The sequence below is a fragment of the Podarcis pityusensis genome, assembly GCF_964106645.2.
Source record: "Podarcis pityusensis genome assembly, chromosome: 16".
Lineage (NCBI taxonomy): Eukaryota > Metazoa > Chordata > Lepidosauria > Squamata > Lacertidae > Podarcis > Podarcis pityusensis.
The window spans coordinates 16,116,843-16,142,345 of NC_138041.1; the positions used below are offsets into that span (position 1 = coordinate 16,116,843).

Genomic DNA, 25,503 nt, shown 5'->3' on the forward strand with positions numbered 1-25,503 from the left:
CCCAACACTTGGGTCGCTTTTTCCCTCTTGCAAGATTTAGCTCCGAAGCTGGTCTGAAGCCTGCCTTTTTACAATGAGCTCTCTCAGCGCTGAGCTCCACGCCTTGCTGCGATGCCCTTAAATCACTTACTTAGCCTCTGTGCCCACTGCAGAACGCCACAGCCGTCTCCCCAGTCAACTGACCCAGATCACACAACAATAGCAGAAAGAGGCTTTTGTGTTACCTTTTTTGTCAAAAACATCTTCCAACCTCCTTCGAAGGGAGCTGGTTGTGAATTCTGGGTCAGGGCTGCGTTCCACAGACATTTTGTTCAGTGCGCAGTTTTTTCAAAAAGGGATTTCTTCTCCAACCCCTTTAAAAATCTTTAATTGCCCCTACGGCAGAAATGCGAAGCCAGTCTCACCCTTCACCCTAAGTCCCTGAGATGGGTTGCAATATTAGAACACACATTAAAAACAGTTCAAAACAACTTGTTGGCATCCATGTGCCTCCAGGGGTGAAGTCAAACTGCTCCATTAGCACCAAAATGAGGGTGCAAACTTGGGCAGTGTGCATGGTGGTCCAGGACTGCCTAGATGACAAGACCCCCCCCCCCCAGTCTTGCCTATGTGGTCCAAAGGAAAGCAGAGCGATATTCCCACTCCCAGTACTCCCACTGCACTGGCTAGGAGTAACAGTAATAGTTACTATTTTTAATTACAATTTCAGTTATATAATATGAGACATTTTGGATTGGAGAGTTCCAGTCCTCAGTTACGCCCGCCTTATTTCAGTGGAAACTGTCTCTCAAAATTCAAAAATCTGGAAGCAGAAATTTTGGGACACTTCAGAAAGTGCAAAAGGCTCTCAGCTTGACACCTGGCTTTGCTCCGGCTGTGTGACTCTGGGACCTCCTGAAATGCGCTCCCCCCACCCAACCTAACCCCAAAAACGAATGTCCTCAAGGAACCTGCTGTGGCTCGCATCTCCCCCCCCCCCGCCCCCTCCACACTCCAGCTGCAGATCCCCTGTTTAAAAAGACACGTTAGGTTTCTGCCTTGAAGGAGGGAGGAATAATGAGGGCTCTTTTATTGCATTTCTGGCTCCTGATGGTGGTGGCTTCTGCGAAGAGAGAGAGGCCCATTTCTTCCCCTTCCGCCCATAAACTCCAGCCAACGGGGAGGGCGGCCTGGCACTCCGCCACCAGAACTGGCAAGGAATGTAGCTTAGGGAAGAAGACGGCGGGGGGAGTAAAAACTAAGGGGGGAAAAACAGAAACACACTGAGCTCGCTTGGAGCCCAGGCTGCAGGCCCCGCAACTCGGACAAGATGGAGTGCTGGTAGCGGTTCATTGGGGGGTCTGCCCCGCAGGGTCCGTCCTCTCTGGAGCAGGTAACTGCTTGCAAGCTGGCAGCCTCCTCGGCCTCCTTGCCTGCCTTTCATTCTTCTCGCCTGGGCGGTGGTTTCCTTCCTTCCTTCCTGCTGTGCCAGCTGTTGAGTTATTTTAAAAACAACAACTAACTTTTGAGCTTGCCTTGGTCAAAAGTTTTTCAGGATGCAGCTGAAAATCTTTCCGGGCGCATCAATGTGCCTGGTCCTCACAGCCTTGGCACTCTGGACCCAGTGGATCTCAGCCTGAGGTTGGATGGCTGTCTATCAGGGATTTATTAGCTGTGATTGCAGGGGGTTGGGCTAGATGACCCCTGGGGTCCTTTTCTTCTCTACAGTTCTATGATTCTGGCCTAAAGGTCCTGGCGTAGCCAGCCATTATCTCAGGAAGCAGGACTTTAGCAGGCAGAGTTGAGAAAAAGGAGGCGGAGGATCAAGCCACCTGCTCTGCACCAGCCTGGTCCTGCGTCCATTCCTTAGCAGAGAGCCTCAGTTTACCCAGCTCTAAAATGGGCTTAAATTTGAAGACAGTGCAACTTTTGGGGAGGAGAGGGAGATTGGGATTTTTTCTCTACAAATCAGTGCAGCTGTGCCCAGCTCAGGAGAGAGGGAACCTACATCCCCATAATGTCTTACCCACAGCTGCTAAGCTTTCAGTATCCCTTTTAGGTGGACCAATGGAATTAGATATAGGACTTAACTGTGCCCCTTTTGACTGCTGGTACCGAATTTGGATTTCTCCGAGCTTTTTTGGTGCATTAGCTGTGAGTCCCTGATGTGATTCCTCTAGCATTAAAATTTCAAAACTAGTGTGTGTTGTTCTGGTCATCCCATCAGATGGGATGGGGTTGGAGCAGTTCCCCTGTGTGGAGAGTCTAAGGCTATTGGGGGCTTTTTAGATTGGCGGGGAGAAAGATAACTGGGGGTGGAGGAGTGGACGGCATGAAAGAAATGTATAAATCAATGGTGTGATTGATCTATGTGACTGATCCACAATTTCAGACAACTGCATAGTTAAATGTGATGTTAGCAGTGGGGTTTTTTTAAGTGGGGGGTTGGACAACTCACGGGGGAGCAGATAACTGTTCATAGTTATCACCCACGAGAGCCAGGGGTGGAGAAGTGACTAGGACTTGGAAGTCCTGAGTTCAAATCCCCACTCAGCCACAAAGCTCAATGGGCGACCATGGACCAGCCACTATTCCTCTCAGCCTCACCTCGCAGGGTTGTTGTGGGGATTAAATTGAGAAAGGGGAGAAAAATACGGGCTACAAAGGCAATGAAAATGAATGATAGGGAAATGGAATCTCCATGTTCAGCCCTGAAGGCCAGATGCTGAGGACAAATGATAAGGGGTGGTACGTCATCCCTATGCCCTGCTTGGGAACTGCCAGAACCAGCCTTCACTCCTTATCTCATAAAGAAGAGGAAAGTGAGGGTTGGAGTCAAAAATCAGATTTTCTAGGCATGAGAAGCCAGTGTGTATGGAGAATGCCAGTGCCATCACTCAGGAGGGACTTGGGGTCAACTCAAGGTAAGCATTTGAGGGAAATATCCACACTGGATGTTTGTGGGTTTGTGTTCTGCTCTGCGCAGCCATTAGGCTTCCTTTGTCTTTCCTCAACATGGACTAGAAACTTGGGGTGGGAGGACGACTTGCTTCCAGCTCAGCATGGCAGGAATGAAAAGCACTGTGGTAAGCAAAACTGTTGACTTGCCTTTACTGTTGAAAAAGAGGTCCTTGTGTCTCCCACCCAAATGCCTGCTAGCAGGGTCGGCAATCCCTAGGAGGAGCTGGGGGACTTGGGGAGTTGGGGCTGCGGACCAGCTGTTGAGGACCGCCGGGTATTTCATATACTCGCGTGTGTTTGTATGACATGAGAACATGGAATTTGTGACAGCTATAAAAGCAGATTTGCGCAGGGGGTTGGATTTAGATGACCCTTGGATGATTGAAACCTGGGAGTGGGGGGTCCTAGGTGGCTTTAGGAGAGGATTAGACACATTTGTGGAGGAGAGGGCCAGTGCTTTTGTTCCTGGGGGTGTGCAGGGGTAAACGTTTTGTGAATCTTTGTACTTTTGTCCATTTACTGTACAGTGGTACCTCGGGTTGCAAACACTTCGGGTTACAGACTCCGCTAACCCGGAAATAGTACCTCAGGTTAAGAACTTTACCTCAGGATGAGAACAGAAATCGCGCAGCGGCATCAGCGGGAGGCCCAATTAGCTAAAGTGGTACCTCAGGTTAAGAACGGTTTCAGGTTAAGAACGGACAGGTTATGAATTAAGTTCGTAACCAGAGGTACCACTGTATTGTCTACTGTGACACTGGCTGACCAGAGTTTCAGGAAGAGGTTTTTCTCATCAATGGCTATCTGACCTCTTTACCTAGACATGGCAAGAACTGAACTTGGGGTGTCTATGTGCAGGTATGGCCCTCCACATGTCATTCCATGTTGTACATTTCAAAAGCAGTCTACTATTTAGACTGCAATCCGATGTATTATTATCTTAATACAAGTCTAACTGAAGTCAGTGGGGCTTACTTCCAAGCAGAGATACCCAGGTTTGCACTATGAGTTATAAATTATAAGGTATCAAACAAAAAATAGCCACTGAGACATCTGAAACCTGAATACAGTGGTACCTCGGGTTACAGACGCTTCAGGTTACAGACGCCACTAACCCAGAAATAGTACCTCGGGTTAAGAACTTTGCTGCAGGATGAGAAGAGAAATTGCATGGCGGCAGTGGGAGGCCCCATTAGCTAAAGTGGTACCTCAGGCTAAGAACAGTTTCAGGTTAAGAACGGACCTCCGGAATAAATTAAGTTCGTAACCAGAGGTGCCACTGTATTTATTTCCCCCAATTTGAACTATAAAATGGTGATTTTCTTGAGTCAAAATGAGAGTATCCCTAAACATTTTTTAGGGGGGGGGGAGCACTGGAGAGGGCTATCAACAGCTGCTCCTGAAGCCTGGAAGCTGCAGGAGGGGAGAGGACTCTTCTGCCTGGGTCCTGCTTGCGAGTTTCTTAAATCTTGTTAGCCACTGTGAGAAAAGGATACTGCATTAGCTGGGCCATTGGCCTGATCCAGCGGGCTCTTCTTATGAATGCAGAATTTGGAGCCCGCAGCATCATTTGCAATGATTACCTTGGAGGAAGGGGATTTGTTTTGTTCTTCAAAGGAAGGCGGGTGGCTTCAATTAGCTAATGTCTGCTAAGTGCTTTTGAATATGGAAAATCTCTTAAGCGCTAAAAAAGCTTTTGCTGCCTGAGAAAGCCGGCTTTATTATATTTTTCAAGGTTTGTTTTTTTTCAATTGCCAAATACCTCCTTAAAACCTTGCCTGTGGCAGATGTGTGTGTGGGGTAAATCCAGGAGAAAAATGAAGCTCATTGTTGGGTTTCAAAGCAACTGATGTTTTCCACAGGGGTGTTAGGGCTTGGGGATAATTTTGTTGGGGTTCTTTAAGTGCATGGCTCAATTGGATGTGATGTGTGGGGAGGGGAGGGGTCTTAGGCCTTGAGCACTACTAGTGGGGACTATTTATTTTACAAAATTGATATACTTCTGGTTTGTAAAGTGGGGGGAATCAACAGTAGGTAAACAGAAATAAAGCACATGCCACTTCTACGTTTCTGGGTGGGCTTTGCCTAAACCAGTGTTTCCCAAACTTGGGTCTCCAGCTGCTTTTGGACTATTTACTAAGTTTAAATGCTTTACTTACAAACTCCAAAGGTCACATTCATACGCTATTCCATGCAGCAACAATAAGAACACAGGTAGAAAATTATTGGGTTGCAAAAGACCAATAAATACTTCTGAGCATGCGGCCTGGGCTTGAAGTTGTCAAGCTCATATTTGTTGCCTGGTGAGCTTCACATAGTACAAGAGAGTAAACAAAGGAAGCTTCACTTCCTTCTTCAATGGAGGTGAAGCAGTATGACCTGAGTCTAGGAATACAGTTCCATGGTCTTAACCCCTTCATGCGTTAACTAGCCCTAAGCTTTCTAGTTATATTTGACTGCAATATCCCACAGCGAAGAGCTCCAAAAGGACCTCCCCAAAGTTGGTGAATGGTAAATGCTGTTCACTGTGAAGTGATGCATGTTGTGGCAAAAATAATAATCTTAATTTCACATATGCGCTCATGGGGTCTGAACTGGTGGGGTCTGACCAGGAACGAGACCTTGGGGTCATAGTGGACAGCTCAGTGAAGATGCTGACCCAATGTGCCGCTGCTGTAGAAAAGGCAGATTCCATGCTAAGGATCATTAGAAAAGGAACTGAAAGCAAAACTTGCCAGTATCATTATGCCCTTATAGAAATCTATGGTGTGACCGCATTTGGAATATTGTGTGCAATATTCTGGCCTCCTCACCTCAAAAAGGATCTTGTAGAGTTGGAAGAAGGTTCAGAAATGGCCAAGCAAAATGATTGAGGGGATGAAGCCACTCCTTTCTTGTGAGGAATGGTTGCAGCCTTTGGGACTTTGTAGTATAGAGAAAAGGCAAGCAGGAGGTGACATGGTAGAAGTTTACAGAATTATGCTTGGCAGGGAGAAAGAGGATAGAAAAAAAGGTTTTCTCCCTCTCTCATAACAATAGAACTTGTGGAAATCCAATGAACTGGAACATTGGAAGATTCAGGACAGAGAAGATAGTTAAACTATGGAACTCCCTGCCACAGGAGGCAGTGACAGCTACCAGCTTGGATAGCTTTAAGAGAGGACTGGACAAATTCATGGCTGTCAATGTCTGCTAGCCACAATGGCTTTGCCCTGCCTCCACAGTCAGAGGCAGGAGTGCTTCTGAATCCCAGTTGCTGGAAACCACAGGAAAAGAAAGTGCTCTTGTACCTGAATCCTGCTAGACAGGCATCTAGATGGCCACTGTGAGAACATGATGCTGGACTAGGTGAGCCCCTGGCCTGATCCAGCAAGGATCTCCTTATGTTCATTTTCCTTGCTGCTCCCAGCTCCCAAACCCATCACGCCTTCGAGACCGCGCTTCAAAAAAATATTGCTGGAACGATGGAAAGGGTGATTTTATCTCCCAAGAATTCAGCCTTGGCTTGGGTCTTTTTCAGCAAGAAGGGAGCCCAGTGCTGGTTGGCACACACTGGACAGAAAGCAGGAAGGGAGAGAGGCAGGGCCAGGGTGGAAGAAGAGGAGGAGTGTTTGGGATGATGGGGTGACGGGGAAGCACAACTGGTGATTTTTATTGGATGCAACATTTTGCCAAACTGGAAAAATGGATAATGAGATGGTGGGGGAGGGAACCCCTTCTGACCTTTGAGCTTTGGGTGCCCTCCCATCTTTCCGGCGGGTTTTTCCTCAGAATCTTTTTTGTCTGGGTTGGTTACAAAGAAGTAATTAATCTTTTATTTCCATCCCTGCCGAAAGCCTTCATCGTTTTGCCTTGACTCCTCTGTGGTCAACCATGTGACTCAGAAGGCCTTCAGCTGTCAATGGTGGCCTTGTGCGAAGGAACAAAAGAGAACTTGATTTCTAGTTTGGGGGAAAACGGGGGGGGGGGGGGGAGAGAGATTTCTTCCCCCACCCCTGTGAATGAAAGGTCTCCTTGGTTGAAAGGGAAAAGATTCTGGAGGGAGAACTGGGGGACAACTCCGTGTCCCACTCCTCTCCCCACCCCCATTGTCAAAATAGAGATGGTCAGCGCTTTACATGGACCAGAACTGTGGAACTCCTTGCCTCATGAGGTTGGTTGTGTCCTTCTCTTGCTGTTCTTTGATGGCTCAAGCTTTTTTAAAAAAAACCAAACAAACCAGCAGGCTTTTGTTTTGGCAGATGCCTATTGTTTTTCTGTCTGATTTTTCTGTTTTATCACTGGGTCCAATTTTTGAGGGAGGCCTGGAAGGGGATGGCAAGGGAGAGGGCCTTTTCAGGGGCCCCTCCCCATCTGTGGAATGCTCTCCCATAACCCTCCAACATTTCTCCGATGAAAATAGGGACGTCCCATTCCATAATGATTATTTTATTATTTATACCCCACACATCTTATTGGGTTGCCCCAGCAATCTGGGCAGCTTCCAAAATATATAAAAACACAATAGAACATTAAACCTTTTTAAAACAAAAACAAAACAAAAAAAACCCTTCCCTATACAGGATTGCTTTCAGATGGCTCGGGGGTTGGGTAACTCCATACCCTCCAACATTTCTCCGATGAAAATAGGGACGTCCTAAGGAAAAGCGGGACATTCTGGGATCCAGTCAGAAACTGGGACAGCTTCTCTAAATCAGAGACATCCCTGGAAAATAGGGACACTTGGAGGGTCTGCTCTCTGCTAGCAAGGTAAGCCTTGGGCCTTCACTGGCATTTTTTCAGAGCCAGATAAAAAACTTTCTCTCCCCCCTGCCAGATTTTTGGTAGACTCCAATGATGATGCTTTTAGGCAGAGCCACACATTGGAAAGTGCATGATTTCCCCCAGAGAATCCTGGGAACTGTAGTTCCCCTCACAGACCTACAATTCTTAGTACCCTCAACAAACTTCAGTTCCCATAATTATTTGGGATTTAAATGTATGCTGTGACTCTGTGTCCTATGCTGTTTGTGTGTGGCCAAAACTTCCTGCTGCTATTATGGCAGATGAAAAGAGTGATGTTTTGTATATTTTTTTCTGAACTGCATGTGTGAACGTGTCAGCATTATAATGCATTTATGTTCATGTTTTTAAACACACTGTAAGTCACTAGGAGGCCTTTGTGCAACAACTCAAGTACTATGACTACATAATCATCTGATGAGCCTATCTCTGTTTTATCACATCTTGTGGTTTTATGGTGTGTTCTTGCATGATGCATCTGGCTTCAGTTATTTATTTCCAATATTTCTCCGCCTCCCCATAACTCTGAGCTTCTCCAGGGGGCCACACACATGACAGAGTTTAAAGCACAACATGGTATAAATGCATTTCCTGTCTAAATTGCGCCGAAGCAGAGATAAAAGCAGTAAAACCAACCAATTTCATGCTGTTAGGGTGTCAAAAATTCACACACAGAACTGGGCCTGGAAATGGTCCAGAAGCTGTTTTGTAGCTGGTGTGATCAGACCAGGACATCCTGCCCCTGTCAACAACCCTGTTTTGGATGCTACCCTCTTCTGCACCCAATAGATCACTACAGTCTGCCAAAGAGTCTCTCTTGCAAGTTCCAAACTTCTAGGGTGGCTACCCTGTCCTGTGGAACAGCACCCCACACTTTCAGGAAACAGTTGAAGATATTGCTGTTCTGGCAGGTTTTCCCAGAATCTTTACCAGAAGTGTCCACCTGTTAGAGTTTTAGTCTTGCTATTGCTGTTAGTTGGGGTGGGGAGGTAGGCTGTACGCTGAGACCCTGCTAACCCCTGGATCCAGTAAGAGTCAAAATTTAAGCCAGGGTAGCTGGTCATTAAAGGGAGCAAAAGGAAAGAGCTTCTGTGTGAGATGGCAAATCCCTCCACTCGCAGGTAGTTAGAAAGGCATAGTGAGAGTTGAAAGTTGGGGTGATGTGTGCTAGGGGGAAAGCAGCAAACTGGGAGGCAAAGCAACGTTTGGTTTTTGTTTGAATCCAGGGCTGTAGCTATGGGAGAAACAAGTCCCTTTTGGTGGGTGATAATACTGTGAACATTGTAGGCTCAGGTTGCATGTATGTGTAAATAAACTATATAGCATAAAGACACCACAGTCTCTGCTGTGCCTCATTACCAAAAGGAAACAACATGAAGCTGCCTGGAACCCCTGGAATCTCGCCCTGCTCAGAGATTGGGGTGAATTGCAACACTGCAGATGTATTTGCTGGGTTTTTTGTTTTTGTTTTGCATTAACTCTTTTAATTATTCTATGTGTAAATCATCTTGGGACAGTGGTTTAGAGAGTGTGCTGTAGTGCAGTTAAGAGTCATGAGAAATCTCCCACCCTGCCAAGCATCCCTTTCTTTGGATGGACAGAAAAATAGACGAAGGCTTTTCAGAGTGTGACCTTGGAGACCAGAGTTCAAATGCTCCGTCAACCACTGGATGACCTCTGTTTCTGCCTGTGTGTGATCTGCAGCGGTTGCACAATAAAGGAGAAACAGATCCAGTGTGACTTGAAAAGTTTTATGAAGCTTAGAAAATGATGAGTTAAGGACTCTGTTGTGGGGCATTGCGACCTAACACATGAACACACACTTCAGAAGCTTCTGGCCATTGCGCTGAATAGGGGATGAAGACTGACACACCTGGCACCAAACCCTGACCAAAATATCTCTAAACTAGACAAATTGTTTGCAAGGGAGAGACATATATCAGTGTTCCTGTTCTGTGAATCAGGAAACCCTCAGAGAACCCTTCCATGACCTCGTAAACAACTATTCCCCTGGGCTCGCCTTTCTGGCATTGGCTGGCTGGGGGGTCGTGTTGCTGGCCTGCCTTACTGGGCTGTTTTAGAGCTTGCAGCAAAATAATGCCTAAGAAGTAGTTTTGAAGCTCTCCCAGGTGCTGAATTGCCAGAAAATAGGAACAGCTGGAAGGCCTCTAGGTGCTCCCCTGGCAGAGTGGGTTTGGCAGTCCCTGGAGCTGGAAGGGAAGGGGGTCCCACAGCCTTCTGGAATCATCCCCCCCCCCCCCCATTCTGAGGTGCATCAGGCTGCTGCTGTTTTTGCATTCAGATTGACAGGTCTGGATACAATTCTCTGCCCCTTGATGGCAGCGGCCCTTTATATAAGCTGTTCACCAGTGAAAGGGACTCCCTCGGAAGGCGGTGGACTCTGCTTCATTGGAGGTTTTTAAACAGAGGGTGGATGGCTACCTGTCAAGGATCCTTTAGCTGTGCAATGCAGGGGGTTGGACTGGATTACCCTTGGGGGTCCCTCCCAACCCTACAATTCTAATGATTCTATTTCTGCTTCTGCTCCCTGTTTTATTTGTGGCTGCTTATTCATTTTATGATGTCGGTTTATTTTGTTTTATTTATCGATTTATCGACAACTTCTTAATATACTTAAAAGACCACTGTAGACCGTTAAAATCATTAGCAGGGATACAATGACACTTGTAATGTGAAATGAATTTTGGTAACTCTGATTATATAATAGATGGATAATGGTAGAAGATGCAGGAGAAAAAAGAAAAAAGATTTTTTTTTAATGGAACCCATGGAGGGAGGGGAGGAGGTCCGAAGGTTCAAAAGAGCCTTTTTTATTTTTATGTTGGGGAAGGTTAAAGTTGTTGTGTATAAATATATTCAGGTAGGTAGCCATGTTGGTCTGACGCAGTTGAAAATTGTTTCTGTGTATCTGAAGAAGTGTGCAAGCACACTAAAGCTTATACCAAGAACAAGCTTAGTTGGTCTCTAAGGTGCTACTGGACATTTTTTAATATATATTTCGATTGTATAAATATATGTTTCATTTATTTATTTATTGTTAAATTTGATTGTGAGGTTATTATTTGCCACCCAAGGCCTAGGAGGACCTCAGTTGTACAAACTCTGTAGCTCCATGTTTGGTGACAGCAACTCCTGGTTTCTGAACATTTTGCCCCTTGGGTGAATTTTCACATCTCTCTATCTCTGTGTCTCCTGTATACGTATATCCCCCGGACCCATCCTCCTTTTTCCTTTGTCATTTTAGGACACAAATGTTGACCCCCTTCCCCATCTCCAGAGCTACCTGGAGGAAGGGGGTTGTGGACTGCAGCTGCCCAGGACCACTTGGCAAAATCTCTCCCCACAAGCAGAGTTGCCTTTAAAAACACATCTCCAAGAGAATCCTGTGCGCTGTGACTGGAAATGCTTACAATAAAGCTGCCTCAGATCTTCAGGGTCCACCAAGTACCTCGTGTGAGTAAATTATCCTTCCAGTTTTTACGAAGTAGGGGCCATCTCCCCCCAACCCAATCCCACTACGCATGGTTCTGTCCAGGAGGGTCTCTTAAAATCAACACACCTTGGTGGCTAATCAGTCAAGGAAACTGCACCAGTTGAATTTCCGCCACAGGGTGGTCCTCTTTTTGAAGGCTGGCTGTTCCAAGTCGCGCTTAAAAGAGCATGAACTCTCTAATCATTTTCACGTTACATGCGAATGCAGCCTAACAAGTTGAAAGCCTCCTTGTTAGGATCGTTTCTCTGCTCATAGACTCTGGGAATGGGATGGAAGGTTGTTATTGGCCGGGGGTGTTTTGTTAAAATGTGAAATAGGGAAGATGTAAAATGAGAGTCTTTGGGGCCAGTGGGGCCCATTTGGAATTTGTAGAGTGTGCCGTGGGCACCAGTCACAAAATGGCTGCTCTGCGGGAGTGGCATAACACAAAATGGCTGCCGTGGGGCCGTAGCATTATGGCTGCTACATCTGAATGAGCAGAAAGAGAGGCAGGAGGACCACAACATGGCGTGGCTGTGCCCTCCTGTCAGCAGAGAGAAAGACCCCTACAGCAGTCACTGCCACCTTCACTCTTAGAGACAAGCTCTTTGTCCCTCTCCTCTGTTCAGAACAGAAAGGAGGGAGGGCATCCATTCTTGCTGCCCAAGGAAATGTGAGCATATATAAGGGGACATGTTCAATGCAGGGGAGGCTGAGCAAACAGAAGCAGTTGTGGATTTTTGAGGGGATATCTGCTGAAATCTTTTGTGGGTGCCAAAAGGGGTCCTGGTGGTCACACTGGTGCCTGGGGGTGCTGCATTGGTGACCTCTGATGGATTAACACAGGAACCTTTGACCTGCCAAATGCTGCTGAACTACAACTCCCATCACCCTCCACATTGACCATGCTTGCTAGGGCTGATGGGAGTTGTAGTTCAGCAACATCTGGAGGGCCAAAGGTTCCCTACCTCTGAACTAACAGAACTGAAGTTAAGGAGAGCCTGTTGCCACAGGTGGAGTTGTAGTGATGGGACACTTCAACAAAGCTTTTGATGCAGGCCTCACTTCTGCTAAATTTCTGTCTTGGCAACTCAAAAGTGTCTCATTGGGCAAATCTTGTCCTGTAGATCTTCTGGGAAGATGGGATCATCTCTGGCTACCGTCACCCCAAAAGCTCTGCCTTGGATTGCGTCCTCAGCTCTTTTCAGCTGAACAACGAAACCATCAACATTTGGACACATTTTTTGCCAACGTGGTAAGTCTGCAGCGTCTTTCATCTGCGTTCTGTGTAGCGTTACTTATCTCCTTGGCTTCGGGGGATCACATAACTCCATACCTTCCAACATTTCTCTGATGAAAATAGGGACATCCTAAGGAAAAGCAGGACATTCTGAGATTGAATCAGAAACCAGGACAGCTTTTGTAAATCCAGGATTGTCCCTGGAAAACAGGGACGCTTGGAGGGTCTGTAAATGACTTTGAAAAGCTGGTACCACAGGATCAACTTCATCAATTTTGTTGAACCGATTAAATAGTTTCACTTGGATTTTGAATAAAGCATGCAGTTTAATTGTTCCTGTTTCAGATTTCATTGTGTTATTACCTTCCTTACTGGGTTGTGCAAACTGCTATTCTGAATAATGCTTTTTAGATGAGGTCACTGGGAATGTGTTTATGGAACCAAGGAGACTGGGGGCTGAAAATGTTTGGGAACCTCTGTCCCGTTGTCCTTCTCCTGGATGCCTTTTGCCCCTTGCAGGTATTTTCTGTGGCGCTTCCTGATGCTCTCCTACAGCCTGGACTTCTGGCGCGACACATACAGCTGGCCTTTCCTGGCCTACATGGTGCTGGTGTGCCTCTACCCCTTCACCTCCAGCTGTGCCCACACGTTCAGCACCATGTCCACCCATGCCAGGCACATCTGCTACTTCTTGGACTACGGAGCGCTCAGCCTCTACAGTTTGGGTGAGGCAGCCTTCAAGTTGCTGGTGGGAGGGAGTTCCGTAGGTTAACTGTGTGCTGCGTTTAGAAGGACTCCCTTTAATCTGTCTTGAATTTTCCAACAGAGGTTGCGCAAGTTTCTTCTCTGTTTATTATAGGCTGCGCTATCACATACGGAGCCTACGCAATGCCTGACGTCTGGGTAGACGGCCCTTTGCACCACTGCTTTGTCCCCCTGGCGGCACTGAATTCCTTTATCTGCACCAGCCTGTCTTGTTACTCCCGGTAAGTAAGGCTAGTGCTTTTATTTTATTTTTTTAAGGAAAAAGAAGGAGCCGTTCCTCACCATGAAATTTGTACTGTTATTGCCACACTTTTAACATTTTTGGGGGTGGGGGTGGGGAGAAGGTGCTGTTATTGCATAGCTTTGGGTGCCCCCAAAGAAAAAAAAGCACTGGGTAAGGCTTTTGTGCCGTGCCAAGGTCAGAGCGGAAATGAAAACAGTGTATCTTGCACAGATGTGAAGTTGTGGCATATCAGATTTCAAAAAAGGCTGCAATTTGGAGCTCAGTTTATTTTAAAGATCTGGACATTGCCAGCAAGGCAACCATGGGCCAACTATGGCTTCAGATCCAGTGCTTTCTATAATTCGGAACCTTGTCAAAAATCAAACAGGGAGTGAGACTATGCAGTTGATGTTTGCTAGCAAATATGAGTTAAAAAGTGGCACTCTTTCCCCAAAACCACTTCAGCTCAAACCAAGAACTTTGCTAAATCATCCTCACAGGATGTCTGTAGATTCACCTGCGACCAGATCATTAAGTCACCTTCTACCGCAAATACTTTTGTATGTAGATTTAAAAACACAGAAGTTACCGGTTATATGACAGGAGGGATTTGTGGGCAGGTGGGGGACGGGGAAGAGAACAAGGGGAAATGTCCTGCCCTATCGCCAACCATATACCTGGGATGGGGGGGGGGTCCCTTTGCTGTTAAAAAAGCAATAAAAGAAAGAAAGAAAGCAAAATAAACAAACAATAAATCACCAGGCAAAACAAGCCTGGGGCAAGGGTCCTTCATTAAGGTGGACATTACAAGTCCCTGGCCTCATATCTGAGCTGCAGAAGTGCAACCCACCCACCCTGATTTCAGGTGAGGTTGTAGTTCTGGGACTGAAAGTGCTGGGGTTAGGATCCCTCCAGCGAGTCTGTGGCTGAGAGGGCCTTTTGGCTCACACAATTGCAGGGGGTTGGACTAGATGACCGTTGGGTTTCTTTCAAATCTACAATTCAATGGCTCTATGACCGCTGAAGTCCCAGAGCTTACTCCTGTGCAAGCGCACTGAGGTTTATAGAAGACTCGTACTCACGTCTGCTCAGAAGTGAGCCCCATTGACTTCAATGGGGTTTACTTCTAGGTTAAGTGGCAGCCTAAGTCGTCCTGGCCCAGAGTTTGCTGCGTGGCTGCAGGCCTCCATTTTCTTAATCAATGCCTATCTTCAGAATGTAGATTAAAAATAACAACAACAACAACAACAACAACAACAACAATAATAATAAACAACTACACCTCTCAAGGAGCCCCAGGTAGCAAACAGATACACAATTTAAAAAACAAAGCCAAAGCTTTCTAAAACAGATCAAGATGTTCTTAAAGCAATTACAATATGAAACCATTACAAGCAATTACATTTGAAAACATCCTTCCGCCCGCTGATCTTGAGGTTGCTAGGAGCAGTATCTTTCAGCCACCAAGTGTCAAGGCAAACAGGAATGTTTTCAAATTCCTCTTGCAAGTTATATTTATTCATTCATTGTTTCTGAAGGCAGTCCTGTTTTGAGAAGCTTTTAATGTTATTTATTTATTGAAATATACTCTGAGTTGAGAGTGGATTTCATGCTCTTTATTCAGCTCATAGTGGTGAGGAGGAATGGAAGTTCCCCCACAATATCTGCTTTATATACATTATTTACACAATGGGCTGCATGTGATTGGCTAATTCCGGGATTCTCCTGTAGGCTAATCAGGTTGTGGGTTCACTTCTACCTGGAGCTGGATTGGGTGGCTCCTGCGGACCAATCATACTGCTGCATTGTTCTAGGACCAATCAGACTGTTGCATTCTGAATCCTATTGTTCTAGGACCAATCAGGCTGTTGCATTTTGGATCCTATTGTTCTAGGACAAATCAGACTGCTGCATTTTGGATCCTATTCAACTCAGTACATAACATTTATTTATTTATTTATTTATTTATTTATTTATTTATTTCCCTCCCTCCCGCCTTTTTCCCCACGGAGCTCAAGGTGGCTTTCATGGTTCTCCCTCTCATTTAATCTCCACAACAACTACCCTGTGAGGTAGGCTAGGCTGAGAGTTAGTGACTGTCCCAAGACCACTCAATTAACTTTATAGCGGAGTGGGGGATTCGAACTCTGGTTTCCCAGATCCTGGTCCAACACTCCAGCAACTACGCCACACTGAGTGATGGAGACAGACACATCGTGCTGGGAAGGACATTCCGCACCTGGGGAACTCAGACGGGTAGCTGGGGGGGGGCAGGCGGGCACAGTGGCTTGGGCGCCTGCAGGCTCCACACTGACCGAAACAGCAGCGTGGGACTTGCGTCCTGTGGAGGCTCCGCACAGCATGCTCTGCCCTGGTTTGCCCCGCCCCATGGGCAGCTTGCTCCACCCCCATGGGCGGCTTGCCCTGCCCCCAGATGCAGGGTGTGTGCGCCGCTCCGGGCGCCCGAGCAGCTAGCTACGTCGCTGGGGGAACTACCACTGAAAAGTCCCCCGTCACGAGGCCAGTGCCAACTGGGCAGCTGCCCTCTTACAAGGTTGTTGTAGATGAAGTGCCAGGGGGCTGTTTAAAAGCCCAATCTAGATGCTCCGTTTCAAGCCAGAGATTCAAAACTGATAATAATAATAATTATTATTATTATTATTATTATTATTATTATTATTATTATTTATACCCCGCCCATCTGGCTGGGTTTCCCCAGCCACTCTGGGAGGCTTCCAACAAAATATTAAAATACAGAGGTCTGTTAAACATTAAAAGCTTCCCTAAACAGGGCTGCCTTCAGATGTCTTCTAAAAGTCTGGTAGTTGTTCTTCTCTTCGACATCAGGTGGGAGGGTGTTCCACAGGGTGGGTGCCACTACCGAGAAGGCCCTCTGCCTGGTTCCCTGCAACTTGGCTTTTCACAGTGAGAGAACCGCCAGAACCGCTATTCCACCCTACCCTGACTTTTTTCCTTCATAGGCTGTTTTCACCACCTTTTAATTGGAACTCCCCCCCCCCCTTTTGTCTCCTGGTCTAGATTCCTGGAACTGGAGTGTCCTTCTTTGTGCAAGATCTTGAGGACTACAGCCTTCGCTTACCCTTTCCTCTTCGACAACATTCCATTGTTCTACAGGGTAGGATGACGGTGGGGGCAATGTAGCCACGGGGGGGGGGTCCTCTGCTAGGAGAGGGTTGTCTATGGCTGCTAAACACAAGGGCTAGGCTCTGCCCTCCCACTCAGAGGCAACACTGCATCTGAACAGCAGATGCTGGAACCGCAGGAGGGGAGAGTGTGGTTCTTATGCTCAGCTCCTGTTTGCTGGGTTCCCTGGTTGGCCATTGTGAGAACAGGATGCTGGACTAGATGGGCCATTGGCCTAATCCTGCAGGGCTGTTCTTGCTTTCATATATTTTTTCACTTTGGCCTCTAAGGACTGAATGTGCAGTTTCCCCTACCTTTGCAATTGCATACCAATAATCCAGATTAGTCCCAATAGTTTTTGGGGTGAGCCTCCCCACACCCAAGTCTTGCTGTGCCATGCAGATGCAAATTCTTGCCTTCATTTCTTTCCTCTCCTCATGGCGCCACAGGAAGCAGGTGGCTTCGCCCTTCGGCATGGAGTCGCTGTTCCTCCCCTCCAGGGCCACCCTTCCTGGCTGACTCATGCCACTTCCTTACCTTTCAGCTCTTGTTCTGCTTTGGCGAAGACTGCGCCTGGAATGACTCCGTCCCTGGTTACTTCTACCACCTTCTTTTTGCAGCCCTCACCGGCTTCCTCTTCGCTTCCCACCTGCCGGAGCGCCTGGCCCCTGGGCGCTTCGATTACATTGGTAAGAGAAGGGGGGATGGGGTGGGCCGGGGTGGAGATAATTGAATCCCTGCAATGGGGTTGCTCTGTCCCAGCTCCTGCCAACCTAGCAGTTCGAAAGCACACCAGTGCAAATAGATAAATAGGTACCACTGCAGTGGGAAGGTAAACGCCATTTCCGTGCGCTCTGGTTTTTGTCACGGTGTCTGGTTGTGCCAGAAGTTGTTTAGTGCTGCTGGCCACATGACCCAGAAAGCTGTCTGTGGACAAACGCTGGCTCCCTCGGCCTGAAAGCGAGATGAGCGCCGCAACCCCATAGTCACCTTTGACTGGACTTAACTGTCCAGGGGTCCTTTACCTTTACCTTAATCAAGTCCAAAGTCAGAAGCAGGAGATGCTTCTGAATACCACTTGCCAGAAACCACAGGAGGAGAGAGTGCTCTTGGGCTTGACTGATAAAGGCATCTGGTTGGCCACTGTGAGAACAGACTGGATGGGCCATTGGCTTTATCCAGCCCGGCTCTTCTTCTTCCTCCCCACGGAGGACCTTAAGGTCCACAAATGACAACATTTTGAAGGTCCCAGGTCGCAAAGTGGTTAGATTGGTCTCAACTAGGGCCAGGGCCTTTTCAGTACTGGCCCCAATTTGGTGGAACGCTCTGTCACAAGAGACTAGGACCCTGTGGGACTTGACATCTTTCCACAGGGCCTGCAAGACAGAGCTGTTCCGCCTGGCCTTTGGTTTGGACTCAGTCTGACCCTTATGTTTCTCTCCCCTTATGGTCTTGATTTACCGGCTTCTTTTAAAATGAGGCTGCATTTTAAATTGCATTTTAACCTGTATTTTAATTTTTTTCTTTTTCCCCTATTATGTTTTTACTGTGATTTTATTGGTGTTAGCTGCCCTGAGCCCGGCTCTGGCCAGGGAGAGCAGGGTATAAATAAATTATTATTATTAGTAGTAGTAGTAGTAGTAGTAGTAGTAGTAGTAGGTTACAACCATTTTCTCTCTCTTGAGCTTCTCTTATCGCCCCATCTCTTCTCTCTCCCACCTCCCTTCCTCCCGCCACAGGACACAGCCACCAGCTCTTCCACATCTGCGCTGTCGTGGGCACCCATTTCCAACTGGAATCTGTTTTATGGGACTTGCATTCACGCCGGGCCTGGCTGAGTGCTCACGCCCCGGCGGCCACCTTCACCCGGACTTTTGCCATCCTTGGAGCTGCCCTACTGGGCAACCTCGCACTCGTGGCTGCCTTCACCATGGCCCTGCTCCGGTCCTCCGGCACGACGCTGATTCTGCAGAGCAACGTCCCCGAGGTGGAGCGGCCCAAGGAGCAGTGATGGAGCCCTCTCTGGCGGTGCTCTGTGGCTTTGGTTTCTCTGAGGGACCTTCGTTCCACCTCCCTCGGGCGGCAACTCCTTTGGTAGCCCCTGGGGTGAGCGTTTTCTCCACTGTCGCACTTTATACCTCAGTGTTCTTTGTTCCAGAGGAACGTGGCGCCTGCGTCAGAAGGGGGGGGGGGGACCCTTTTGAATGTTCCTTCTAAGTTTGAGCACTTTAAACATTTGGTTGGGACTCAACTGTTCGTGGGTGTGCAGCGTGGAGACCCACAACTGAATGCCTCCCCCCACAGTATGTCAGAGAAGTGGACTTGGGTTTCTGCCGGGACGGCCATTGCTGGCTCTCTCTCCTCCTACACAGAGCCTGATTTCCACTTTCCATTCAGCTCTGCTTCCAGGGGTGCTAAATTCTAAATATCTGGGCACCACGTCCTTTCTCTTCAGATGTTCTCCTCAGGAGAGTTGCTGTTGCACTGAGAGTACTGCTCATGGGCTTCCTGTTGTGGGTATCTGGTCGGCCATTTTGTGGACAGGATGCTGGGCTAGAATGGGCCTTCAACCTGATCCAGCTCCAGGCCTCCTCTGATGTTCTTACATAACTCTTGTCTCCAACGATGGCAAGCAGATACCTCCAGGGAGAGGGTGAAGGCACCCTGTATTCTGAGGGAGACTTCCTCAGAACATGGAGCCTAGACCTGCTCTGCATCCATTTCTCTCACCCCCTTTTAAACCGCCCACACTATCATCACACCTTAGGGCAACAAATTCCATCCATTAATCCTGAATCGTACGAGGAAGGCCCTCCTTTTTATTCGTCTACCGCCAACCCAGTTTTCTTGAGCGACTTTCCTCACACTTCTTGCATTCTGTCTCAGATTCTCCAGCTGTGGCTCCTGCGTTGCAGGGACACGGACTAGATGAGAAGGTCCCTTCCGATTCTACGATCCTGTGATTCTCATGTGACACAAGAGGGTGGAGGCATCCTCTGTGGGCCAAAACCCCAGAAAGAGAGGACTCTCTCCACACTTGGCGCAAGAGAATAGCACCGCCCACAAGAGAACTAAGCGGGTGTGCCTTTCTTTTGGATTGCACGAAAACCCAAAAGGCATCTCTCCCCACCCCAAGTTGCATTCATTAATTGTTAACCAATTATTGGGAAGTTCCCCTGGGAAAGCCCTGTCAAGAGACAGGAGATACGCAAGAAGGGCCCAGCCTAAATCCATATGGTGTAAGAAAGGAGAGCAACAGCAGGATGAGAATTCTCTGTGCCTCCTGTAGGCAAGATTAGACAAAGAAAGGGCTCAGACTGCAAAAGACGGTTGGATGCTGGGACGATCCATAAAGGTGCACAACTGCGATGGATTAAGCCAGCGGTTCCCAAACATATTTGGTCCATGCCCCCTTGGCTCTATAAACTCATCCCTAGAGGGCCCCCCTCCATTAAAAATATCCTTCAGAATAGCAGTTTGCACAGCCCACGAAGGAAGATCATAACACAATAAAAATCAAAGCAGCAGCTATTAATTGTGTATTTATTCAAAATCCAGTTGAAACTTTTTACGTAGTTCATTTGAATCAACAACAACAACAACAAAATCATCATCATCATCATTTAATTTATATCCCGCCCAGCCATTCTGGGCGGCTTACAGCATATATAATCAAACAGAATATACTATACAGGCAACAAACAAACCAATAAATCAATAGAAACCAATAATAACAATAATAACAACAATAATAGCAACAATAGTAAACAGTTTACAGTTATACCCAAATTAAAATAACCGCCAACCCAAACTAAACATTTCCAGTGAGACCAGCTTTTCACAGTCTGATAGTCATTTACACCTCCAGCACCCTCTGTCACATGCTTGTTTCTTAGCCCCCCCCCAAGTAATCCCCCTACCCCACCCCCCACAAAGGGGGTGTACCATCCACTTTGGAAACCATTGTCTAAGACGCCTGTTTTGCAACCAGTGAGTTGGGATGACCTACAGACCTAGTTGGGTTGCACTAGCAGCACAATCGTGATAACCAGTTGCTGGCAGGGGCTTATGGGAGTTGTAGTCCAAAACAGTCAGCAGGCGGAAGATTGAGGGGAAAGCTGCAATATACAATTATTATTTTTTAAATACTAATAATTAAGAAGTGGGGTCTCCCAATGTATGTCTGGGCTAAAGATGGGTTCTGGGTCTGAGAAGGTTGGAGACTGCTGAACTCAAAGTATTGTGGACTCTCCATCGCTAGAGATCTTTAAGCGCAAGTTGAGGAAACATTTGGCTGAGTGGCATTGATGTGGATCTGATTCATGAGGCAAGATGGGTAGCTGGATGAGGCCAAGACTCACTTCCGTTCCTGTCTTTCCAGGCTGCCCATCAGTAGGGATGAAAGATGGAGATGTTGCCAAGACCAGCAGAATCTGAAGGCCAAAATGCTTAGCTTGTGGATGGTCTAGGATGATGACTAGAGGAAACTAGTTTCTGCAAACTCATTCCTTTCACTACAGAAACCCCAAGATGTCCCATATTTTGTACGAGGAATGAGATCCAAACCAAGGAAACCCCAGACTTGCAAATCTGAAGATGTAGAATTGCAGATCCTTAGCTGTCCTAGCAAGCTTATAAGGAACACAACCCTGGTGGGACATTGTGTCTGGACATTCCCAAACCTGATAGGAAATTCTGTCCAGATGTTCCCAGAAAAATGAAAGTCCAAGGGATGTAGTGGGCGATATACTTTTGAGCGTTTGAGGCTGTTTTTAGTGTGTTCTTGAAGAGGGTGGAGCCTGGATAAGGCCAGTGGCTCATTAGCTGATGGCGCTAATTGTTTGACTGTTAATTATCAGAGCCGGGGTGGCTGAGAGGCATGAGGGTCCTGATGATGGAGATGGAGTTTTAATACGGTTTCCTGGAGGTGTTTTTAAGAAGGATCTAGCGCTGGAGCAAATAGTTGTGGTATCCAATATGGAAAGTGGGGCCCTGTCTTTACTTAGCTTGTTCCTTGCATTACACCCAGTTCAACCAACCTGGGCGATGGACATTTGCAGGCTGAACTTGAGTGACCGTGAACTGGATTTTCTAGATTGATCAGAATCAGCATTTGTGGCTTTGGGCTGGTAGTGGTAGAAATTGTCCAAAGCCTTCCATTATCCACTTTGCTGCTAACTAACAATTACCGTATTTTTCGCTCCATAAGACGCACCAGACCATAAGATGCACCTAGTTTTTAGAGGAGGAAAACAAGAAAAAAAATATTCTGAATCCCAGAAGCCAGAACAGCAAGAGGGATTGCTGCTTTCGCTGCAATCCCTCTTGCCGTTCTGGCTTCTGGGATAGCTGCGCAGCCTGCATTCGCTCCATAAGACGCACACACATTTCCCCTTACTTTTTAGGAGGGAAAAAGTGCGTCTTATAGAGCGAAAACTACGGTAGGTAGCATGCAAACTCAACAAGCACAGTTTTTGTGGATCACAGCAGGCAGGGGTGAAAGCCACAGGAATAGAGAGAGTTGCTTTTGTGTTCAGGTCCTGCTTGCCAATTTCCCCACAAGCATCTGGTTGGCCACTGAGAGAACAGGATGCTGCACTGAAGGAGCCTAGACTAGATGACCCTTGGGGTCCCTTCTGACTCTACAATTCTATGATTCTATGGCTAGATGGGCCACTGGCCTCATCCAGCAACCTCTTGTTATGCTCTTATGTTGCCTTAACCACTGCTAATGGTGTAGAGCAGTTCTGTGGTTGGGAGAGAAGCCAGGCAGAGGAAGAGATCTCTTTCTAGAACTCTCTGTCCCTCCTTGAGTGATAAGCAGAGAGCAACTCCTTAATTGTGATAAGTGAGGCCTTCTCTTTTATTCTGTAAAACAAACTACCCAAATCAGACAGAGATAAGAGTGTAACCCCGCTCCTCTGGGTTTTAGGACCTCGGAAAGAAAGTTCATTGAACCCTTGTAAGTTCAATGGCAGACAAAAAAGGACAGTAATAGATTACTCTTGGTCACCTCTCTTTCCCAGCAGCGGCAGAGCAAGCTGATCGGGCGCCTGGGGTGGCGCAAGTGCCCTGCGCCCAGGGGCGCCTGGGCCAGCCGGGGCAGGACGCTCCGCGGGGCGTCCAGAGTCTGCCTGCCTCCTCCCACTCAGCCGCCCTACAGCTGGGGGGCAGGCAGCAGGCGGACTGTTTGGGGCAGCACAGAGGCTGTGGGTGCCCAAGCAACCACATCACTCCCAGGAGAGATGCGTGGCTTGGGCGTGCTGCCGGCTCCGCGGTGAATGCCGCCCAGCATACCGCCCCCACCTCACCCCCTTTCTCCGCCCCTGCTTCCCAGACATGTCCAGTTACTACTTGCTTGAATATTGCAAGCTGAAGCCCTGCATTAAGGAATGATCAAAACAGGCTCCAGCCCTTACGAGCAGCACCAGATGGAGACCTTTAGAGGCCCTGAGCACTGAAAAGGTGCTGCTACTACGTAATTCAAAATAAAAATGGCATGGGGGAGGACTAGATAACTCTTGGGGTCCGTTCCAACTCTACAGTTCTTCTGATTGTTTTGTGTGTGTGTGAGTGCTTTGCTGGTGCCTGATTGTGCCTACACTGCTTACTAGGGATCTGGGGTCAGGGGACCTTACTTCTGAGTAAACATGCAGAGCTTTGCGCAGTTAATGTCTCAGTAGGAGTGGGAGGCCCAGGAACAACTGGACTAAAAGGGCTCTACTTTTTGGCAGCCACACTTACCCTTTTTTAAAAAAAACAGTTCTGTTTATGTTTACAACACTAGTCATTATTCTTGCTTTCTGTTTTTTCACAAAGCTTTTCATAGACATTGCTGCTTTGGGGGGGGTTAACATTTAAATGTCCCCCGCCTTCCTTTTGTATTAACATTAAAAACACATATATGTTTGCTTTGGAGGGGGTGGTCTGTTGTACTGGGCAGAGTGCAAGTAGGGAGGGAAAGCTTAATTATTATTATTATTTGTTCTTGAAGAGGCTTCAAATTGCTCTTCTGGGTGTTCTTTTCTGCTCCTAGACTGTGCCTGAGAGCTGCCATTCCTGTGCCTTTAGATGCATGCAATGGACAGAAATCCACCAGGTGCATCACCTGTTGGATTTCAGCCTGCCGTGCAAGGGAAAAGTGCCTGAGGGTTGCCACCCTTATTCCTGGCAAAGTTCCTGTGCCTTAGATGCATGCAGCAGACAGAAATTCTGCCAGTCATGAAAGAGGAGAGGTGGGGAGAAATAGCAATTTTTTAAAAAATGTTTCCTTTGAGGATAGGGAATGTCCCGAAACCTTAGACAGTCTTCGCTGACATGTGCCTTTTACTGTGTTTTGAATGTGTTTTGAAATATTTTATTGACCTCTCCTTGTTCACGTAACCTTAACAAATCTGTGCTTGCTGCTAGGAAAATCCTGAATTCCGCAGAAACGAGAGATGCCAAAATTACATATTTATTCCCTGTCCGAGAGAAACCACTTTTTATGGAAAAGCTGTATAAAATGTTTTGCTACCTTAACTGAATGATGCTATGTCTCTTGGTTTTCTGTTGTTGTTTTTTAAAATAATAATAATAATAATAATACCTGTATTTGAAATAAAACAGCTTTAATTCAAAACTGGAATGACAGAACGATAAACTCTGAAACCAACAATGCCCTGCTTGTCTGCTGTTCTGTTCTGTGATTAAGATATTTAGGTGCTTCCAAGATGGAGCTTAATACTACCAACAAGTGAATCAGATATTACAAACAGATGACAACTGGTTTGGTTTTTTAAACAGACTGTCTTTCCCCTAGAAAGGGTAAATTCAAATTAAAATAGCGGGGGGGGGGGGAGTGTCAGCTGGCAGTTTGATGCCAACATTGCGGATCCCACTTCTGCCACCAGTGCTGCATGTACCTCAATTTCCAAGCGGTGACACCTGTGTGTGCAGCAAAAAATGGGGGGGGGGCAGGCTTTAATAGTGTCCCTGAAAATCTGCCTGAATCAATCTAGTTCTGGGAAAACTGAGGAGGTTTTTTTCAAATACAACTATACCTTGTATTCTCAGACACAGAGCTCTTGGCCTGCTTTTAACACCATGTTTGAAAAACTGAGGCGTTGAGGGGCACCAAGAGGTCAGAGCAGTCACAAGTGGGGACTATTTAAACTCTTCCAGTGTTCGAAACTCCCATTGTCCTAGGCGCATTTTGCGTCAGGGAATTTCATTGGCGCAAGCAGTTTCTGGGCTCTGGGTGCAGTACTGAGCCTAAGATTTCAGATTAAAACTGCAGAATAGAAGGAAAGGGGGACCTTTTTCTGCCTCCCCTCTTCCAACTACTTTCTGAAGACTAGAGAAGAGACCCTGACAAACTGGAACGTGTCCAGAGGAGGGCAACCAAAATGGTCAAAGGCCTGGAAACGATGCCTTATGAGGAACGGCTAAGGGAGCTGGGCATGTTTAGCCTGGAGAAGAGGAGGTTAAGGGGTGATATGATAGCCATGTTCAAATATATAAAAGGATGTCACATAGAGGAGGGAGAAAGGTTGTTTTCTGCTGCTCCAGAGAAGCGGACACGGAGCAATGGATCCAAACTACAAGAAAGAAGATTCCACCTAAACATTAGGAAGAACTTCCTGACAGTAAGAGCTGTTCGACAGTGGAATTTGCTGCCAAGGAGTGTGGTGGAGTCTCCTTCTTTGGAGGTCTTTAAGCAGAGGCTTGACAACCATATGTCAGGAGTGCTCTGATGGTGTTTCCTGCTTGGCAGGGGGTTGGACTCGATGGCCCTTGTGGTCTCTTCCAACTCTATGATTCTATGATTCTATGACCCTCTTAAGAATACTAGGGGGGTGGGCAGGGGAATGACTAGACTATGTGAAAAACGAACATAACATTTTAGCTGCAGTTCATTCATTTTCATCTTTGTAT

At 47.1% G+C, this 25,503-nt stretch overlaps 1 protein-coding gene across 4 annotated transcripts; it reads left to right on the forward strand.

The window, feature by feature from the left end:
• Positions 1–1,102: 1,102 nt before the first annotated feature.
• PAQR6 (progestin and adipoQ receptor family member 6) lies at positions 1,103–24,245 on the forward strand. 4 transcript variants are annotated; one of them, XM_080985415.1, is made up of 8 exons: positions 1,103–1,372; positions 10,988–11,196; positions 12,343–12,470; positions 12,975–13,180; positions 13,315–13,441; positions 16,483–16,579; positions 17,132–17,276; positions 18,327–24,245. In XM_080985415.1, exons 2-8 carry the CDS (start codon positions 11,146–11,148, stop codon positions 18,596–18,598), a joined length of 1,026 nt encoding a protein of 341 aa, XP_080841541.1. In that variant the 5' UTR covers positions 1,103–1,372; positions 10,988–11,145; the 3' UTR covers positions 18,599–24,245. The 4 variants fall into 4 exon arrangements, with proteins under 4 accessions (XP_080841541.1, XP_080841543.1, XP_080841542.1 ...); XM_080985417.1 differs by lacking the exon at positions 1,103–1,372 and adding an exon at positions 1,499–1,620; XM_080985416.1 differs by lacking the exon at positions 1,103–1,372 and adding an exon at positions 2,327–2,903.
• Positions 24,246–25,503: the final 1,258 nt, after the last annotated feature.

What these genes read in the sequence shown, in the direction of transcription:
- PAQR6 (XM_080985415.1), top strand. Translation starts at nt 11,146, where the DNA reads ATGCTTACAATAAAGCTGCCTCAGATCTTCAGGGTCCACCAAGTACCT. An exon ending in GGGTCCACCAAGTACCTCGT is followed by an intron (nt 11,197 to 12,342) that starts GTGAGTAAATTA and finishes CTTGTCCTGTAG; the next exon opens with ATCTTCTGGGAAGATGGGAT. An exon ending in GCTCAGCCTCTACAGTTTGG is followed by an intron (nt 13,181 to 13,314) that starts GTGAGGCAGCCT and finishes TGTTTATTATAG; the next exon opens with GCTGCGCTATCACATACGGA.